Here is a 21,694-nt window from a genome sequence, read left to right as displayed (position 1 = left end):
ACATCAGTCAGATAAGCAGCCAAGACACCCATGGTTGCTCCTCCAGAGCAACCATGGGTGTCATGGGATAGCAAGAAGAAAATCATTGTTGAAAGAAAGACCTTAGAAGCTCTGACTGCAGTTTGCCACAAGCCAGGTAGGGGATGTTACAAACGTGGAAGGATGGCCTCTGTTCAGGTTAGACCAAAAGGAAACTTTTTTGGGCTACAGGCAAAATGCACTATTTGTGGAGGCAAACTAGCAATGCACATCACCCTATACACACTATGTCCATCTGTGAAACATGATGTTGGCAGTGTCATGATGTAGGGATGCTTTTCTTCAGTGGGACAGAGAATCTGGTCTGAGTTGATAGGAAGATGAATGGAGCTAAATACCAGGCTATACTTTAAGCAATCTTGTTAGAGGCTGCAAAAGATCTTAGAATAGGGTAAAGGTTCACATCTGAAGCTCCAGCGGTTCAGATCAAAGCATATAGACGTGCAAAGCTAGTGAAAGGTGGCTCTACAAAATATCAAATTTGTAGAGCTAATTGCACACATCGCGTTTAAATATTTGTTTGTAAAACAATTTGAAAACCCTGGATCCCTTTCCTCCAATTTTGTGCTGGTCTACCATATAAATGCATTGAAGTTTGTGGTTGTAACATGGCTAAATGTAAACAGCTAAAGGGGTATAAATACTTTTCAAGGTAGTGTACGTGTACCTAATAAGGAAAAAGGTTTTGACCCTTTTCAGTGGATTTAAAAATCCCACAGTTTTCCATGCCTCGGTGGTTTCATCTTTTGTTGACCGGTAAGCTGCCAGGTGGGGTCCTTGTTATGTTTTGAAAGGCTTCACAAATACAATTTGTCTTAGTTACCTTTCAAGAAACAGTTCAGCTTGGAATCACGGACAGCCACAAGTTTAAATTATGTCCAGATGGGTGTGTAACTGTAATATAGATTTTTAGAAAGATTCCTGAAGGATTCTCTTAGAATTTAAAGAGAAAGCTTTTGCGTTTAGGGGGTAGGACTCTCACCTCCATTCACACAATTTCGTCTACCCTCATTAGAGCTTCATTTACACTACCATCAATTCCTAGCACAAGTCAGTGTGGAAGGCTCTCTGAATTAATTTCAGTCACTTCATAAACATCATATTTGTTAGCTTGTTGCTGAGTTGTTCGGCATATCTTTAGCCATCACTATCACTGAAACCATTCAGGTCATGAGCACACATCCAGTGAACTGCCCAGGGAACCTAAAGGTGCCTTAAGGAGAATAACTCGCTCCAGTGGCTCATCTCTCAGCATAGATGCAACAACATGCATGGCCTGGGTGTTAGTCACAGGGATCAATCAGGGCCCCCTTCAAGGGCTCAGAGACCTTTATCCACAGGGAAAGGGAGAGGGTGGTGGTGGGTGTGAGGGACACAGAAGATCTGGATATACACCCATACACTGTCACGCACACACACCTACACACACAACATTTAAATGACGGGTATAGTTCAGTTCTCCCACCACCTATGGCATCACTTTGCTGAGACACATACTTGATATGGAAACAGCATGCATATGTATTCATGTGGCCCCCAGCTTCATGTCCCCAAGCCAAACCAAACCAGTAACTGAGAGCTTGTCCTTTTAGCTTCTGCAGAAGCTAATTACATCTCCTCTTTATTACTTCAGAGGTACTATCCAGAATGTTTTGGATTTCATATTTAGTTACTTTCATTTAATGTAAAATCTGTCTATGCCATTGTTATTTGATTTCAGTCACAATGGTACCTTATAACCATAAAACCAGACCATCTGTTAAAGTAGGCATCATTTTAAATATTGGTTGGACAAGGGTCATAGTGATGAAGCACATGTTTGAGTTCAGGTTTAACTGCAGCTGTAGTTGTACCAGCATACTGAACAGCAATTTGCAAATATTTTCACATTTTGTCAAGTTGAAACCACAAACTTTAGTGTATTTTGGGAGATTTTATGTGATAGACCAACACAAAGTAGTGGATAATTGTGAAACCAAAGGAAAATGAAAGATGGTGTTCAAATTTCTTTACAAATGCAGAACCACCTTTCCCCCTTTTTAAGTCTTTTGGGGTATTTCTCAACAACTTTGCACATCTAGAGACATTTTTGCTCCGTCTTGCAAAATAGTTTAAAATTTAGTCAGACTGGATGAAGAGAATTTGTGAACATCAGTTCTCAATTCTTCCTCCAAATTCTTAACGCGATTTAGGTCTGGACTTTGACTGGGCCGTTCCAGCCAATGAATATGCTTTATTATAAACCTTTCCATTGGCTGTATGTTTAGGATCATTGCTGCAAGGTAAACTTCCACAGCATTTTTTTTTCCAGGGTTGCCCTGTAGGTTCAGACAGAGGATGAAAATTTTGATTTTTATCAATAAAAAGCATGTGCACAGCATAGTGCTACCACCATCGTGCTTCACCATGGGGCTGGTTTGTTTATGGTAATGTGGAGTGTTAGGTTTCCTCCTCATGTAGCATTTTTCATGAAAGCCAAAAAGTTATATTTGGGTCTTATCTGTGTCGCTATATGGGTTGTGGCAATCTTTAAAATGGCTTTTTTTCAACAATAGCTTTGTTAATGCTACTTTTCCATAAAACTCACAAAATGTTGTGCTGATTGTAGAATTGTTTAAAGAAATCTTTAGATTTCAAACCGCTTATTGGTGGGCTAAAATGAAATTTTAGAAAGTTGGTTAACTTTTCTACAAAGAGGTGCTATAGCCAGGCAGATACTAGTGAGAAGATAAACGACATAGTTATACTACATAGCATTGCTCTGCTTCCTTTAAAAGGTTTTACAAATATGTGACAATTATAGAAAACATTTGTGTATTAAGACTTCTCTCATTGCTTAATTTCTGATAAGCTAAACATTGGACTTTCTAAATCATAATTATTGAAGGAAATTAAGTAATTTTTAGATTAGACAGTCCAGTTCAAGATTGTTGTAAAACCATTAGTTGACCATCTCATTATTTTGAGAAACAAACCTAATTTATGAAAAGCTTAATATGTCACAAAAATTGATAATTTGCATGTTGCACCCATTTTTATGACACTCAGGATAATATGTAGCAGTAATGTGTTGCCTGGATCACTGTTGTGATCTCTGGATTTAAATGCATTTGTTCAAGCTTTAACATTTTGAGTGTTGGGGCAATCCATTTTGGTCGCACATTTTGACATGCGCAGCTCAATAGACGTCACAGCTCTGATGTCACTGGGAGTATAAACCGGCTGAGATGCAGAGTTTCAGGGCCATTTCCGGCGTGTCTCACAGGACAGCGCAAAGGAGGCGCATATCTGGAGAAACAAAGCTCGCAGGCAAACTTTTGCTCCTCATGGCCACTCCCGCCCAGAAGAGCTTGAAAGCTGGAAATTTGTCTGATACGTGAAGATCAGAGGATTTATTTGCCGATCGAAGACCGTGCCACACCCGGTGCAGGTGAAAACCTACAGAGGTTCTATTTTCCAAGGAGAAGAGTTTCCTCCTTGTGTATGCAGTCGACTAACGGTTCAACATCTTTTCCCTTCCTGGACGGACGAGAAGTTACCGTTTTGTTTTCATAATTTGATCATGGACGCGTGATCCCCGCCTCCCCTCCTTTTTTGTCAGACCTGATCCATCCTCAACCGGTGATTCACGGAAGTGAGTAGAGCCATGCTCTCCCTCATTAAACTATTTTAGGCTGAAGTTTGTGATGTAAGCATCACCAGCTGGGTGGAGATGGACATCACACTCAAAGACATGTCTCTGGTGCACCCCATCTATATGTGCACGTTGAACACAGAGCTTTTTCGTGGTGGCCAGGACCTGCTGGACAGGCTGGCCCCACTCATTGTCTGCCACCAGGACCAACTCTGGGTCCAGGTGGAGGTGCAAACACCACTGGGTGCATGCAGCAAACCATCCTTGGTGATAAACCAGGTTGCCAGCTTAGAGGAGCCCAAAGAACCTCTCAGGCCCCAGTCGGTGCCAGACATGGGCACCTCTGTGACACAGCTGCACCCAGCCACCCAGAAAACTCCTCCCAGATGCAGTCATGCATCATTTCTTTGCTCTTTAAAGAACCCAGGTGTGAAAACTTGCAACCCCAAAGTGGTGGAAGGTGTACACCTGGAAACCATGTTCATACCAGAAGTGCTCCTAGCATTCTGGCTAGGGCAGTTATCAACTGGTAGAGAGCTGTATGACCGCTTGTGCCAAGAAGATCCCCTTTTAACTGAGGCACGACACAGCCACACACTCCTCTTAGCAGACGGGCTCCGTCCTCTCCTTAAGACAGACAGAGTGTGCACCTCCAGTGTGCAGATTGGCATCAAACAGCTCTCTCAAGCTTTCAGCATTGTTCCAACAGACCAAAGGAGGGTCACATTTTCCTACGCCCATTACTCTCCTATAGGGGGCCATAGGAGCTGCAAAGCCACACTCCACACCCTCCAACAGATGGCGTACTGGCCTCCAACGTCTCACAACATTCAGGTCTACATCCAAGGATGCTTAACTGGCTGCTAGTTTCAGCCATCCCAGCCAATCGGTCAACCTCCGCTTCAGCGAAGGGGGGTTATATTACTTTGGTTCCACCTTCAGACCAACTGGGTCGAACCAGCTCCAAAATTAGCAGGAGGTAACAAATTACTCCTAACTGTGACATGCAGCTTCATTAAGTCAGCACCAAATGACACTGTCATCCCAGCTGCTGCTCTTTTGCTGAACCAGATGAACTTCTACATCAAAGTCTCCTCCCCAAGAACAGAGCTTGTCTCCATGCCCGGGAAAGGAGAGACCAGTGCGTAGGACCAGTTTAAAGAGGCGCATGTTTCAAAACTCACACTAACATGCACTAACCACTAACAACTTTCTCCAACAGGAACTGTTAAAAATATCACTACCTTTCATGTAGACACAGTGTTAAACTGCAAGTTGCACGCTATTTTTCCATTAACCCTCTGCATGCACTGCAGACCCTCACAGAAGTGATTAAGAATGATTTAATGGACACACATGCTGCCAGAGATTTCATGCAAAGTCTTATTAAGAGAAGTTGGTTCATCTGTAGGCGGTCTCACCGAGGCACGGATACCTACTTGCCGAGTTCTGCTGGATTTAGTAGAGAAAATCCTAAAAAGTCCACCACAGCAGACACCTTGCAACCTTCACATACACACCTGGTTGATAGCCTAAGTAGCGCGGTTCCATTATTATTATTATGAATTTATTTTCCTTTCCCTTTTCCAATCTAAAAAGTTTAGAGACAGGAGATATGTTAAATCCCATCATCATTTGAAAGAGCTAATTTGTTTAAACCCAAACCCATGTGAAACATTGGATTCTGTTAAGATAACACACTGCATAGTTGGTTACAAACCAGGATTGTCTCCTTCACATTTATTTTCCCTTGGTTCATAGCGCTACCTTTGCCAATGCCACAGGCTGATTCCCGTGCCTGACTGGAATTGGACAACTAAGCTATGACCCCATTATGTGGTTATCTTGTTTTTTTTTCTTTCTTTTTTTGGTTGTTTCACTTTGTCTCAGGGTTACCAAAGCTGATGACCAAAAGAATGTGATGTGAAGATGATGTGAATGTATTGTTTTGTGTTTCTCATTGAATGACATAGACAGGTATGAGTTAGTTAGAGTTTAGTCCTGCCCAGGCTAACCTGGTCCTGCCCAGTCATAGGCCTTTGAGAAACAAACTGAACTGTGAACTCCCGTTCCTGCCAAGAGGAACACAGGGACAGTATTTTTGTTTTTTCTTTATTTCTTTTGCTTCTTCACGGATCATGGATCATTGAGTCTCAGCTCCTATGATGGATGGACCCAGTAGCTTCAAAGACTGCGATTAATCACACCCTTCGAACGTAGGGGGGATGTTGGGGCCATCCATTTTGGTCGCACATTTTGACATGCGCAGCTCAACAGACGTCGCAGCTCTGACGTCACTGGGAGTATAAACCGGCTGAGATGCAGAGTTTCGGGGCCATTTCCCGCGTGTCTCACTGGACAGCGCAAAGGAGGCGCATATCTGGAGAAACAAAGCTCGCAGACGAACTTTTGCTCCACAAAGCCATTCCCGGCTTGAGAGCTTGAAAGCTGGAAATCTGTCTAATACGAGAAGATCAGTGGATTTATTTGCCGATCGAAGACCGCGCCGCACCCGGCGCAGGTGAAAACCTACAGAGGTTCTATTTTCCAAGGAGAAGAGTTTATCCTTGTGTATGCAGTCGACTAACGATTCTTCATCTTTTCCCCTCCTGGATGGACGAGAAGTTACCGTTTTGTTTTCATAATTTGATCACGGACACGTGATCCCCGCCTCCCCTCCTTTTTCGTCAGACCTGATCCATCCTCAACCGGTGGAGAGAAGAAATTAAGCTCAAAGTAATTTCTTTCTTTTTATATTAAACCGGATTGGTGCATTTAGAGGTCTGGGCAGGATGAGGCATAGTGAAGGTGATTTATAATCACCAGTAGTTAATCTAAGGTATTAACTTGTTGCATGCAATACTGATGGAAGTATTTTATGCTAAGCTGGGTTTTGATTTGTCTGGCTGATCTCGAATCAGCCAGGAGTTAGAAGTCGGAGTTTTAAAAGTTTTTCATTAAAAGCAACTGCGGTCTGTACCTCGTGGTCTGACCCCTCCTTGTTCCAGTTTTATTGCTGGAGTTTTTCCACTGAGTTCCCGCTTCAGAGTTTATGACTCTTTGTTAAAGATTTGGGGCTTTCAACTGGTTGTGGCTAAAGGGGCGTGGCCCCACCGTTTCATCAGCTGATCACTGCAAGCTTGACATCAACACACCAGGAGGATTTCTCTTCCATTTAACCCAAGTTACACATTTTGTCCATAAAACTGCTGGTTTGATCTCCATAGACACTAAATGCATGTATATTTTTCTTCTATTATTATTGTTAGGTAGTCATTTTTATTCCCTTTTGTAGAACTGTGCTTGTTAGTTAGATGAAGGTTTTGGACCAGAATAATGATATATTAGAATTATTTGGCTTCAATAAATCTTCAAATATATAATTAAGTGAAGCATTTGTGTTTATCTCGTGCAAGAGTGATTTATCTGTCAAAACAAGGTCGAAGATCCCCCACCTTCGGTGAAGTGGTTGAATAAACAGTGACAGTTTGTGGTTTTGGTTAATAATTAATAATTATTAAAGAGCGTTGAGCCCGTAATCACAACACCAGAGGACATCTCTGATTTCTATTCGTAAGTAATGATTTTTGGTTAAGAAATTAATATTTTCCAAATTATGATTTTAAATTATAATTCTTGATGAATATTAATTAATCAATAATCATAATCCTTACATGAGTTACTAAGAAAAATAAACATATATGCTACCAACACAAGGTATGGGTCTTGTTATTTCACAGTAATTGAAAAATTAAACTCATCTCTAGAAGAGAGCTCAGTACATTCTTAAATATAAAATATAAAATGAGTTCAAAATCTGGTTTTCACGAGACGACATTGATACTGGAACAGCAGCTAATGCTAAAGCTAAAGCTTGAGGTCTCATCTCAAAATGATGAGATTATAAAATTTTTATCATGACATCCTGAGGTTCTGTTATTTTTGAAATAAGCGTATTGAACTGTCTCCACCATAAAACCAAAGCCTGAAGTTTATATATATATAACAAGATATAACAGGATAATGTCTGAAGTCAATGAAATAAGCAGCTCCTCTGCAGACGTTTCATTAAAATAAATTTCAGTGCATGACATTTGGGTAAATCCACTGACATGTTCATGTCAATACAACTTTACGCTTCACAGTGGCTCTGTTTTAGACCCTGTGACGATTAGGGCAAACTAATATCCCAGACACTGTTAGAAATCTGCACCAAATCACATTATATAGTTGCACCCACATATAAAAAAAAATTGTCAGATGATCAGCAGAGATATTTGGAAAAGTCTAAGCATACAGTCTGTTAGGGGCACTGTAAGTGACAAAAGAGATCAAAATGTTAGCAGATGATCTCCTACAGTTTTTCATTAGGATTTTATGTAAGTCCAACAAAGCAGATGCTGCCACCACTGCAATGTTTTCCGCATGCAGGCAAAAATGTTAAATTTTTGGCTTATCTGACCCGAGCACCTTCTTCTAGATGTTTGCTGCTGTCTTCTGCAAGACTTGAGCAAAGCCTAAAAACAGGACTTCATTTGTATTTCTTTTTTCACTCGTACATAAAAGCCAGATTTGTGGAGTATACGAGCAAAGCATTTCTGATGATGCATTGGACAGTGCTCCGTGTAGGGCTAAAACAATTAATTAGATTAATTGTCTTTAATTGAAATAATCATCAACTAATTTAGTATTCGAATAATCGTTAACTGGAGTATACAGACTCTACAACATGCCATTTGCTGAAAGAACAACCCACACAGAGCGGTAATTAGGCAAATATTGTACAATAAATATATATAAACATTTTGCATTTAGGATGAAAAACCTTTTTTTTCTGTAAATATGTTCTATCTAGAACTCCTCAAGTGGCTTAGTTTTAGCTTCACCTGGTTGAAGGTTTGAAAATGATCTCCAATTAAGCACCTTTTCCTATGCAATTATTAATCGATTAATAAAAAAAAATTGTCAACAGATTAATCCATTAGCAAAATAAGCATTAGTGGCAACCCTAGCTCCCTGAGATCTCCAAAGCTTTGGAACTTTGGTTTAAACCTCTCCATAACTTTATGCCTGGATATGCAAGCCGCGCCTTTTAGAGTCATATTTGTAAAAGATTTTTAAAACAAAAATATTTAGTTTTAAGTTGTTGAACTGGCAGCCTCCCTTTAGACCTGAATAACATGGCCGCCAGCATGTCATCCTATTTCTGTGAGCTTGTGATGATGTAAAATGGAGATCCTATGGTATCTCTGAAGGTTTAATTAGAGTGCTGGAAAAACAAGGAAGGAAGGAGAGAAGGTAAAAGTGTGTGGTGTTTTGGGAACTACTCTAATTGTCTTTGTCAACCTCCCGCCGTGGTGTCAGGTTTCATATCGGCTCTCTGCGGCTTCACCAAGAAGCAGTAGGGCCTCGGTAGGGTGGAGCTGGCTGAAGGTCTGTGCCCACTCTACAAGATGCCTGTGAGGACTCCTGGACCCGAGGCTGCAAACCTGAATGCACAACAGCACAGCAACACAAGTGAAAACACCAACCTACAGCAGCGGCACGGACGTAAATGACCACTGAGTTGAGCCAGTGAGTGGCGAGAGGCCACCCTGTGCGTGTTCTGTGGGTCTTTGTTCTCTCTGTCAAAGAGACTCATAAAATCGGCTGCTTGCTTTGAGCCAGTCCTGTAAACACAACATGTCACTGCTCTGCTAATTCAGGCCAGAATAACAATCGTTACTTGCCAAGTATAATTATCGTAGGGGAATTTTTCATGGTGTCAAATCACAAAGAAACATCCAGGCAGGAAATGTTGCGGATGGCAAGTAAAACGACCAGAGAACAAGTTCTGTATGTTGTTTTTCTCCTGTTTCTGCTAAAATGCAATAACATCTAAACATTGTGAAGTCAACATTACACCTGGGAGAAATGATCAGCGCATAAAGAAAATACATAAGGAGGTGTTGCAGAGCAGTGTGTAAATAGAGCTTGTTGACTGTTGTTTATTGCCAATCCTCAGGAGCATCCTTACCCTGCAAACTCCTTCCAAACACTCTTCATCTCCCTGCCTTTCTAAGTGTTGACACTAATAGACCCTGGAATGAGAAGCCTGTGCCATTATGACCAAAGTATATCCCGATGTAAAAAAAAAAAAAAAGAAAAGCTAATGCATAATTTCTTCCAGGCAAATAGTATTCATGAGCAAAAAATGGATCCGTGAGATATTTTTTTTTCAAGGAGTAAATGTTAATAATGTTGTGACATGAATACTGATAAAGAAAGAGGTTTTAAATGTTGAATATATGTTTTTTTCATGCTTCAGTACAGCTGCATAACACTGTGATGTGAAGCTATAGCATTGTAATGTTGTTCTTACCAGAGAGCAACGTTACTTCCCTACTGTCTATTTATTTGATCCGTGTTGCAGCAGTCTGTCCAGTCAAACAGGCACGATGCTGCATGGGAGTCCAAAACAACTGCTGCCTCCCATAAATAGAGTAGCAGAAACCTTGTTTTGGTTTTCCCAAGCTCTAAACATCTGCATGTTTCTTAAGATCAATTTTGATTTTAACTTTATATTTCTGGAAGTTTTTATTTATTTGTTTTGTCTTAATTACTATGTTTTTTACATTTACTGGCACCCTTTGTGTATAAAAAGCCTTACAATTAAATTCATCATCAATTTAATACTTTGTACAACCACCTTTCGCTGCAATTGCAGCTGCAAGTCTGAAACCCAGATTGGATGGTGAACATCCACAAACATCAATTTTCAAGTTTTGACACAATTTCTCAATTAGATTCTGATCCAGACTTTGACCTGACCCTTTTAACACATGAATAGACTAAGGCGTGATGTAAACTATCAACTTTGACCTCTGGTGTTCCAGCTAAATAAAAAAAAACAGAAAGCACCCCCACATCATGATGCTGCCACCACCATGTATCACAGTGAGGATGATGTGTGTTTCCTCTACACTCACGGCACCGTTTTACATGCAAGCCACAACCTTCAGTTTTGGTCTCATCTGACCAGAGCACCTACTGCATGTTTGCTGCGTCCCCTACGTGACTTGTGGCGCACTGCTAGTGGGACGTCTTGTAGCTTTGTTTCAAAATGTGTTTCTTTGCCACTTTTTCATGTTTGTGAAGTTAATGACAGAGCGTTATCTCTCACTGCAGCTCTTTCAGAAGTATCGTAAGTTATCTGAGACCTGGAGTTTTTCTTGGTCTTAATGATGCTATTTGTTTACTAAAGTTTCCTAAAAAACCTCTGAGGCTTTCCCAGAACAGCTGCGGCCATCAGGGATTAAATTACACAGGCAGACTCTGTTTGCTGCTTAGGGGACTTTCATAGGCATGGTTGCACTGGATTTTTATTTAGGGGTATCAGAGTAAAACAAGCTGAATTCAAATGCACCCCAATTATGATCTACTTCATGTTGGTCTACCTCATAAAATCCCAATGAATAAAGTAGACTGAAGTTTGAGGTCGTAGTATGACAAAATAAGAAAATGTTTAAGTGGTATAAATACTTTTGCAGAGCACTTTATAAAATAAAATTCTACTGAGGTATTTTTGTAACTCATACTTTACTTTTTAAGTTGATCAGAGCACCAATATGCTTTTTATTAGTAATCCAATCTTCAAAATGGTGAAGATAAAAGAACATGGCATTCAGGTAAGGCAGATGTGTTGTTCTTCTTGGTCAGAAAAAGTCTTCATGTGAACAGCTACTCACATAAACTTAGTTCACATTCAAAGTAATGATTTAGGAGTTGCAAACAACTGGAACTGTGACAAACGAGGCGGGATGACGATGACCATGTGGATTTTGCCAACACACACAATGAAGAGGATCCTGGGGTAAAAAAAAAAATCTTGTTCACTGCATCAAAGAGGGGTCACTGAAGCTCCATAACTGCATTTTGAGGCCTTTGTAAACATTTTTACCAGGGGTGTTAGTGGCGGGTGCTGTATTACCAGCCTATATCCTGTAAACCTCTCAATGAGTACGCCATCTCAATGTCTCTACTTTAGACTACCTTTTTATGTATATTTTGGTAAAAAACAAACAAACTATTATTTAAAAAAAAAAAAGCCTTATGTTAGCCTTTACTCTCACGTTACAGAGATGATGATGACATCAATGATGTGGCCTCAATGGCTGGGGTGAATCTGAACGAGGAGAGCGCCAGAATACTTGCAACCAATTCTGAGCTGGTGGGAACGCAGATCCGGTCGTGTAAAGACGAGGCCTTTCTCCATCCGGGGCTGCTACACCGACGAATCTTGGAAACTGGTGAGACCTTTTCAAATCAGCCACCATGCAACACTGCAACGTCTTCACTAGAAATGTTCAGATCCGAGTAAAGTGGTTAATTTTTGATCTACAGCTTTTGTAAAGCTTTGACGTGGCAATATGGATTTTAGCCAATTTCAAATATTCCTAAGAACTTTAAACCAAGACAATATAAGAATAGCATCAAAAGTATCATTTTTTGTAGCCTTGCTACTGTGAACATTAATTACTTTTGTTAGGAGCAAAGTCAATATTATATCACTGTGATTGAAAGCAGATGCTTTAAAGGAGATTTCTGTTATTTTAAAAAAAGGTCTAAATTATTACAGTTTCAAACTTCCTTAGCATCTCAAATTGGAATTAGCACAGTTAGCATGGCTATCTTTACATCTATCTTTGCAAAACACAATGATCACCCAAAAGGAAAATAACAAACGATAACAAAGACTTTAGCACCACTGTTTGCATATAAAAACCACAAAATGCTTTCCAAAAACCAAAAAACATTTGGAAGGATGGGCTGTGCTCTGTCTCTCAGGTGTGGGTTCTTCCTTTTCTTACCTCCAATTTTCTAGCTATTTCATAATCCCGGTGCAGTATTTGCCAAAATATGACTTAGGCATTTATGCTATGAGGCTAATGTTATGTTTCCTACATTATTTTGCTGGTTTTCTAACTCTAAAATATGATATTTAGCTTCTAAATATTTTTAGGATCCACACTGAAAAATATAAAAAGCTATAATAAGTGTTACTACTCCAAATAAAACTTTGCCTTGCATCTTTGTCCTGTGTACCCGATCAAAAAACACACAGCGTAATTCCACAAGACGGGGAGCCTGGCGCCCTCATCTTATTTCATCTCAATTAAAGTATCTTTAGTGTAGCATGGGGACCTGCAGGTCATGTTTCGTTACGTAGACTCTTGGCATGGTTGTTATCCCGTCACCTTGGGGTAGAAGGGTTGTTTTAAAATATAAATCTTACTTTGGGGGAGAACACAGCATGATACGGGGCAGGAGGCTAGGGTGCCCCCTGCTGGGGAAGTGGCACTTATGCAGCTTTGTTGTGTCAGTGATTGGTCTCTGTGCGCTTGTAGCTGACAGCAGTCCAAGGGAGGCTCCCCCAGCCTGCCAGCTCTACTCAATCAAAGAAGTGCCGCTGCTCCTCTCCTGTACAGTCCTGGTTTACAATATTAGCACCCTTTTAAACTTCATTAGGATACTTTCCTCCATAAAATGTATATATTTTTAAATTTCCTAAATTATTTCTTAACATTTTTAGTATAAATGTTCAGATTCCCCAGATTAATTTTTTATTTTGCAAAGGCAAATGTTACGGTGAGATGTTCCAACTTATATTCTTTTTCCACTCTCTTATTTATTCCCCCTCAAACAAACACTGCCAGGCGTACTTTAGCAAACTTCTCTCCACCTCCCCTCATTACTCTCCAGACATGTCCACAACTGGGGGAGTGGGGACCCTGAACACAGCTGGAGTTCTCTAGAAAAGACTCTTCAAAGTAATGATGGTCCCCTTCTACCTAACAGGTCCATGTACGCTCTTGAGCACATGTAGTAGTGCTTGAAAATATTTTCTGAAAATATGGTCTGAGTAAGTTCTTTGACTATTTGAGAAGAAGTCAAATAAATACATTCGATAACTTGTTTCTCTAATATGTTAATAAATGTCTTTTAGAGCATAAACATGTTTTTGAAGTAGCCTTTACACTCGCTTATACCTAAAGTCTAAGATTCACAACATATGAAGTGAAGCTTGTCTTCAAGGTAAAAATAACAAATGAAAAGACCTTGGAAAAGTATTGACATCTCATTACAACAACAAACTTCAATGTATTTTATGCGATAGAGCAATAAAAGTTGTGCATTAGTATAAAGAGGAAGGGGGGGGGGGGTCTCTACCTGCTTTTCCACATCTTGAGACTGAAATGTTTTTGCCGGTTCTTCTTACAAATAGCTAACACTTTCCACAATGCAAGCTAAAGTTTGTGGTTGTAACACTATGAGCCCTATGGACAATTCTTCAGCATAGCTTACATCGCATTAATAATTAGGATTATCAAGTTAACATGCATGCTTTTACAATAAAATGATTAATTCATCTACCTAACACTTTGGCCTTCTGATACCCATAATACCTCCGGAAGAGCCTTGTGCTCTAACTATCTTTAATTATTTATGACTCCAGGTTTAACAGTTTTAACAATCAGGATCAGTAGATCCGTTTTAGAGGTATCAAACATTGTAATTTCCCAAGAAAACTACAATCATGGATTTCTAGTGATTACATATGGCATAATATTCTCAACATCTTTCCAGTCACTCTAATGAGTAAATGGTCTGAATTTAAATTGCACCTTTCTAGTTATTTCAAGCCACATTCACCCAGTTACCCTCACAAATAGCAATACCCAGATCGGTAGGCAACTTAAGTGCCTTGCCCAGGGGCACATGTGACAGGAGGAAGCTGGAACCTTCAACTTTCAGGGTGCGAGGCAACCTCTCTTCCCATTGAGCCACAGTCACCCAACATCCAGAGGCTTTGTTGATCATTAGTCTGTTCTGGTTCTAGGTGAAGTATCATAATTAGTCCGAACTCCAGAAACTGTTTTTGCTCAGAGAAATTTCTTTCTAATTCTGTATCTAATTCTCCTAAACTTTTTCTGAAATATTAATGTCCCAGAAAGATTGTATTTTTAGGGAGTGAAAGCCTCTTAGCGGTTTTCTGTGACCTCGTGACATTGCCACATGTGTTGCCACTGCAATTACACCAGCAAGAAGGCTCCCTCCATCTATTTCAAAGCTTGAGTAGTTGAAGAGTGTATGTATTGTTCGGCTGATTTAAATAATTGGTGTGGTTTACTTAAAAGGGTGCCAGAGAAAAATTATGTTAATGGAATAATTTAAAAGGAAGTTGGAAACAGATAGTAACCCTACCAAAGTCTTTCCTCCTCTCTTTTGTTATGTCTTCTGATGAATTTCGCTCCGGGGAAACTAAATTATCCTTCTGCAAAAAGAGATGGTCAATTTCGTTTGCACACTGGAAGGGGATCAGCTAGTATAACCACTCTGGAATTTACACTAAGACTGTGAAACAAATTAACTTATCTGTGTGACGAGTCCTCGATCTGGGAGTTAATTGCCCATAATAAGTTTAGTTCCCCATGTGTGTGGATGCTAAACAGTAGATGTGGATGTGTGTAATTGTGGGAATTCTGGTCTTTTGTGTTTTGTCCCATAACATTATTTCTTTATTGTTTGTTGGTTGGCTTACTTGAAAAATGTGCTACAAGAATATTGATTTCTGTTTAGGATAAAATACATCCCATTTTGAGGTGTTGCATTTAACTATACCTATATCTCCTTCGCAGCTAAGAAGTTTGGAGTGACGGAAGTTCCCATGGAAGCCGTGACATTCATCTCACACGCCACACAGTCACGACTTCGAACTGTGTTAGAAAAAGTTTCCATCATCGCACAGCATCGACTCGACTCCTGTAAGGTAGGAAGAAATGTATATACAGTACCTTGCAAAAGCATTCCTGCAACCTTTGCTCTTTAACATTTTGTCATATTACAGTCACAAACTCCAAAGTATGTTTTTAGTGTTTTAGGTGATAAACAAACACAAAATAAAAGTACATACCTAAGAAGTTGGAGGGAAAATAATGCATTGTTTTTATGATTTTCTTTCAATAAAAATCTGAAAAGTGCAGTATGTATTTGTATTCAGCCTCTTTTACTCTGATACTCTTTAATAAACTCTTAACAAGTTGGCCATAAAGCAGTTAGAGCTTTATTCAAAGAAGACGTTACTCTGGAGGATCTGCAGAGATCTAGAGCTCAGGTGGCAAAAAGTGTTGACAGGACAACTGCTAGTTGTGTGGCCTAAAAATCTCATTTTAATATAAGAGTAAAGAAGTGTGAAGAAAACCATAACAGGCCCCATTTGCAGTTAGCCAACATCAAATCAAATTTATTTGTAAAGCACATTTAAAACCCAGCTGTCGATGCTGAACAGAAAATTGGAAAATCAGAGCAGAACAGACATAAAATCACTTTTCAAAACAAAAAGGAAAAAAAGTCCTAAAAACAATGTAACCCTTAACAAAAAAAAATAAAGTGGCCATAATCCCCTTTTGAAGTGAATTAAAAGACATGTAGGAGACACACGGAACATGTGCGAAAAGGTGCTTTGGTGACTTGGTAAGGTTGCAATTGCATTCAACTCTTTCTACTTTTGGATGATTTATTGATCAGTGATCTGTGAGATGTTCCAAGCTTGGATTATTATTTTATATTCTAACCCTGCTCTAAGCATCTCCATAACTTTATCCCTAACATGTCTGCTGTTTTAATGTATTCGTCCATGTTGTCTACTTGTTGATTATGCATTACTTTATGTTAGTCTATCACATAAAGACCCAGTAAAATACATAACGTTTGTTTTTTAATGTAATGAAACGTGAAAACGCTCCAGGAGTATGACTTTTGCAAGGCACTGTACCTCAACAACACCTGTCACCTTACATTCATTGTTGTTTATTTTTATATCTTTTATTAATTAACACTATGCTTTAAACCTATTCATAAACTCTCTGATGTTGTAAATTTCTTACATAATAAAATAGACATTTTGGTCAAATCCTGTAAATACAGTGTCTCTTAGCATTTGTTTATGAGCCCCTCCGTTAAGGTCCTGCCGGAGAATTCATTCATTGGGAGGTCTAAGGTTTAACTAGGCCATTGCAACACTTAATCAGTTTTACAGCAGATGAAATGATAAAAAAAAATGTTAAACCCTCCTTTGCAGTAAAGCTGTTGCTGTTTATTAAACCTGAATCACAGAATCTGCAACGGAAATTCAAACTCTGGGTATCATTGGGGCCTGAGGAAAAATCTTTAATTTTATCATTTTACTGTCAGGCCTTAAATGTTTTGAAAATATCCAGGGTATATCTATACCAGGTCTTCAATTTGCATCTTAATTTAATTGTTAAATTTTTTTATTCATTGCACCATATTCACATCCCAGAGTGAAGAAACATAAGTTAAGTTGTATTTAAATTGTTTACATTATTAGGTAAGTTAAATGCAAAAAGTTTTTTAAAAGTTTTCAATGTAATTTACTCAAACTTGCAGACACTGTGTCAATCCATCTTTCCATCATATCGATCCAGATATCCTGTCCCTGCTAAAGAGAAGCATGGCCACAGCATGATGCTGCTACTGCCATGCTTCACAGTGGAGGGGTGAAATCATGGTCATGTACAGTGTTAGTTTTCAACCACTCAAAGCACTTTGCATGTCAGCCAAATAGTTCAGTTCTTGTCTAATCTGACTAGAGTACCTTTTTCTACTATTCTGAGTTGTTCAGAGCTTGTGAGCTTGTTTTATACCCTTCATTGGTTTTTTCTAATAGGAGCCTTTTAAAGGTGTTACTAAACAGCAGTATTTATACTGAGGGTAAATTGCAAACAGCTGGACTCTGAACAAATATGCTAAACATTTGCGATTTTTCTTCCAGTTTCCAAGTACAACCTACTTTGTTTCGGTCTGCCACCTAAAATTTAAATAAGACTCACATATGAGACAAATTAACCTCCATATCACTGAAATTTGTAACTTGTTTTATTGTAATATGAAGAAATGTGAAAAAGTTCAGCGGCACTTTATGTTTGCAGCTTTTGACCTACATTAGCAAAAGATTTTGTTAGGACACCATACAGTAAATATTCAGATTAAATTATCATGGGACTTTTACGACAGCGTAGGAAGAAACTTCAACAAGCTTTTGCAACTTCTTATTTAGCTACATGTGGCAACATCTGTGCATCACAAAAAGAATTCAAGATTATACCTAATACAAACACCTAAAACTTAGCATGCTAGCTCCTTAAATGCCCTCAAGTTGTTACCAAACATGAGAGCTGTAAGTTTTTACCCAGTCACTGAAAACCCGAAAAAAGTGCTCGCCTACGTATACCTTCATGCTTTTCTCATTATGGGTGACTGTACCTCTCACATCCCATAAATGTAACCATATAACAACATTTAATTGGTCTACATTAAAGCAAAATCCATCTCCACAACAAGATGAAGTCCTTGCGTTGTGAGGAGAACTGGGGGGAAACTTTGAAAACATGTTTTTCTTGATGCCGAGGCGGCGGGAGGGAAAGCATTGGCACAGTTGTCCCCTTCTTGTTTTTGCGCAGCTTCTGTCTATTCGTTCTTCTTTTTTGTGGTTTTCCAAATGAGGTGCGCTCGAGAGAGAGAGAGAGAGAGAGAGAGAGAGAGAGGCACAGAGCTCTGTGAAGCCACTCTGTTGACATCAGCGAAAAAAAGAAAAAGAAAGAGGGAGCGATGGAGAAAGACCAAAAGACAAAGCGGCCTCTTAAAGAGCAGCCGGGCTTCAACAGGAGCTACGGCAAGAGTGCAGGCTCAGCTCTGCAACAAAGAGAAGGGAGGATGGATGAGAGAGACGGAGGAGTGGGGTGGAGGTAGGGTTGCTGGTGAAGAGCCCCCTCTGATGTGTCTTTGTGTTCTGTGCCACTCAACTTCTCTCATCCCCGTATGGAAACACACACACTCACATATAGGCACAAAATGAGAGGAGAGTGACACAGAAATCCAGCGCAACACGAGAACAGAGCTGCATCAGAGACATGCAGTCACACAGGGTGAAATAAGCAATTATCCCATTAACTTTTGATGACCTAAAAAAGTTGTTTTTATGTTTGCCTTCCTATTTCCCACATGGGAGGTGAAGCAAAGAGTCTGTAAATAGTGGACTTTTGTGTAGTAAAGTGTTTAGTTTCAGCTGAGCTCCGTCTTAAAGTTGTTGTTTAACCAAATGTGTTTAGATGGTTTCTCATCTGTTTTTGAATTGAAACCATAGATTTTAATTGTCAATATGACAGTGACTTTAAGCGTTCCTAAACTTTATGTTCGAGGTCTAAATCTGATCTCTAGATAAACTCAAGCGCCACAATAACCAGTGATAAGCAAATGAATTATCTTTGACTCTAGGCCACACTTATTTGTTGACAGTAAAGCGTAACGAGCTCTCTAATTTTATAAGAAATTTTGGCTTAAAGTTCAAGATCAACTTAATTACTATTCATGCCTCGACAAATAATGGGCCTTTTCTACACACAAGACTAAAGAAAATACTTAAATGGAACTTAGGCACATTAACATTAAAACACCTGAGGAAAAAGTTAAAGATATCCAGAGACGGTTATAATATAGAGAAACCTAGCGTTAAAAGTGGTCCTGTGTGATTTCAATGAGCTGCCTATTAAATTAGGGTAACATGTAGAAATTTGTAGAATAAACCAAATTTATTAGGATGAACAAATGTTTTTGCCACCTACTTTTGTAATAAAGTAGTGGCACAAATTTAATAAGAATATATAAAAAAAAAAAAGAAATTATATGACAGAAAAAAGCTTTAATCCAAATTATTCATGGCTCAGAATGGTTTCATAACTGTCTTTTAACACTGCTGTGATGTTCTAACAACAACTAAAAACCTAGAACCAACGTGGCTTCATCATTTTATTTTTTTCACTCTGCTGAGGATCTTTACTGAGAGATGATATTGCTGGAACAGCGGGTTAATGCTAGCATTGTCCTCTCTGTTGATAAGATTCGTTCAGCTCATACAATGTTCTCTGTGTTGGTCCAATTAGTTGTATGTGGACAAAACCTAAAGAAAGAGTCCTGCTTCATAAATGAACATAATTACTAATGAAAAGTGTTGTAGCAGGGCCCTGAGCACAGCACTTCGGTCTTTCCACGTGGCTGTCAGTTTCAGGGAGAGCTGAGCCTCGTCAGAGTGGGTCAAAGCAGGCATTTGGACTCTTGGAAAACCCAAGATTTGTTAGATCAAATCCAAAAGTTCTATTATATTCCTTATTCCTACATGTCCACATCCACGATTCTGCTCTCTGCTGTAAAGTTGATTAAGTTTATTGCCAAAGCCCAATAAGGAGGTTCTTAATTCATTCGTTGTCGTAATGCTGCCGCTGCTGTAATCTTCTCTCCATCTGCTTGCCAGGACGACGAGTGCTACGAGCAGTCTGCAGACGTTCGCTCGCAGCTTCGGTTCTTCGAGCAGCTGGAGAGAATCGAGAAGCAGAGAAAGGACGAGCAGGAGAGAGAGATCCTTCTGAAAGCCGCTAAAGTAAGTTACCGCCACCTTACCGACCTGCTTTGTGCATATGTGTGATAAAGTGCATGCGCATGCATATGTGTGTGTCTTGCTCTTGTGTCGTCCCGGACAGATGAATTAGAGTGTGACTCCCATGGATGAGGTGACCCAGGTTGCTGGCCCCAGGCCTCCTCTGTCCTGGCGATTCTTCCCTGGACACAAAGAGAAGGGGTGGGATCCGTACGATATGAAACTCCCATCCAGCACACCGTCAAAATGGACACTTTCCAATCCAAACAGTGTTCCTTCTGATGTTAATACAGACTAAAAATGCACTAGTCAATCAGCCAAAGATCAGAGATCAATCAGCTCTGATTGGTGATCTGCATTTCAAATGCTAAAAACATCTGATTTATCTTTCTTTTCATTGAATGCATCAAAATTAACTCCCACTATTTTCCGTCTGTTAACACATCAATATCATTTGTGAGTTTCCTAAAAGTCTGTTAAAGGTTAGGGACATCCTTTGATAGATTAATTAGTAAAATCTTGTTGTTCCTTAATTTTTTCTTCTTGTATTCCAGAGTCTTGCCTCTATTAAAGAACCTGTAGCACATTTTTTCTATTTCACATTAATAGTCCATAAATGGGAAAAAAATCATAATCAGCAGGTCAGACCTTAAAGAAAACCAGAAATCATTGATGGCCAGAAAAATACTGATTAATGCATGTCCAATAAAGGCTTTCAGCAAATGGCTTACTCAGAAAGTAAACCACATTGCATTAAAAAAAACAAAAACATTACTGATTAGTTAAGTCCGAAGAAAAAAACTTGTGCCTTCATGCAAAGTTCAGTTATTAAACATTACTTAGTGTTGATTATTAAAAATGTTACAGATGACCGCTTAAAGAAATAGAGTTGAAAAGAGAGAAGAGTTGAAAAATATTAGTCTAATTTTTAATGGAACACTGAAATTGCAATGTATAAAAATCTGAAAGGTAAAAACAGGAGGTGTGAAAGTCAATGAAAAAACCCAGCACACTCCAAGCCAATGTTTTTGTTTTCCATAAAGGTCTTCCAGTACCAGCTGGAGCTTTCTGTGGTCAAAGACTGTATTTTACCTGTAGCTTGGAGTCATTGTGCAGGCGTTAGGGGAAAAAAATTATCGGTCAAATAAACAGATACTGCATTTGTAATTGTTCTAAAACTTCAGGACAAGAGAAGAGGACTCTGCAACTGTATATTATGCTGAAATGTTTATTGTGTGTAACCAGTAGTGTACACCTGAATGTTGCATATGCATTGGGTGTATGCATGGTTTATAACTAATAATAATCTGCTTACAAACCACAAAGATTGTCTTAATTTATGTTTTTAAATACCAGAAAGTACAGGGGCATCTCAGTCAATTAAAACATTCAATTTATTTTGTAACAGGGTTCAAAAAGTGAAACTCATAGGATATATAAACTCATGACACACAGAGTGGTATTGTTACAGAATTTATTTCTTTTATTTTGGTAAACATGGCTTATAGCTAATGAAAGCCCAAAATCAA

At 39.2% G+C, this 21,694-nt stretch overlaps 1 protein-coding gene across 7 annotated transcripts in view; it reads left to right on the top strand.

The window, feature by feature from the left end:
* The window catches only part of LOC124867476 (transcription initiation factor TFIID subunit 4-like), a 119,071-nt gene that overhangs the window by 36,995 nt on the left and 60,382 nt on the right, over positions 1-21,694 (top strand). For all 7 annotated transcript variants that reach the window (XM_047363939.1, XM_047363938.1, XM_047363935.1 and 4 more), the window contains 3 exons: positions 11,792-11,961; positions 15,352-15,482; positions 20,043-20,168. In XM_047363939.1, coding sequence (XP_047219895.1) covers positions 11,792-11,961; positions 15,352-15,482; positions 20,043-20,168 — 427 coding nt within the window. The remainder of the gene's footprint in view (positions 1-11,791; positions 11,962-15,351; positions 15,483-20,042; positions 20,169-21,694) is intronic.

Source organism: Girardinichthys multiradiatus, chromosome 4 (genome assembly GCF_021462225.1).
Source record: "Girardinichthys multiradiatus isolate DD_20200921_A chromosome 4, DD_fGirMul_XY1, whole genome shotgun sequence".
Classification (NCBI taxonomy): Eukaryota; Metazoa; Chordata; class Actinopteri; order Cyprinodontiformes; family Goodeidae; genus Girardinichthys; species Girardinichthys multiradiatus.
The sequence above is the reverse complement of the archived record's forward strand: the minus strand, read 5'-3'. Positions and strand labels throughout refer to the sequence as shown.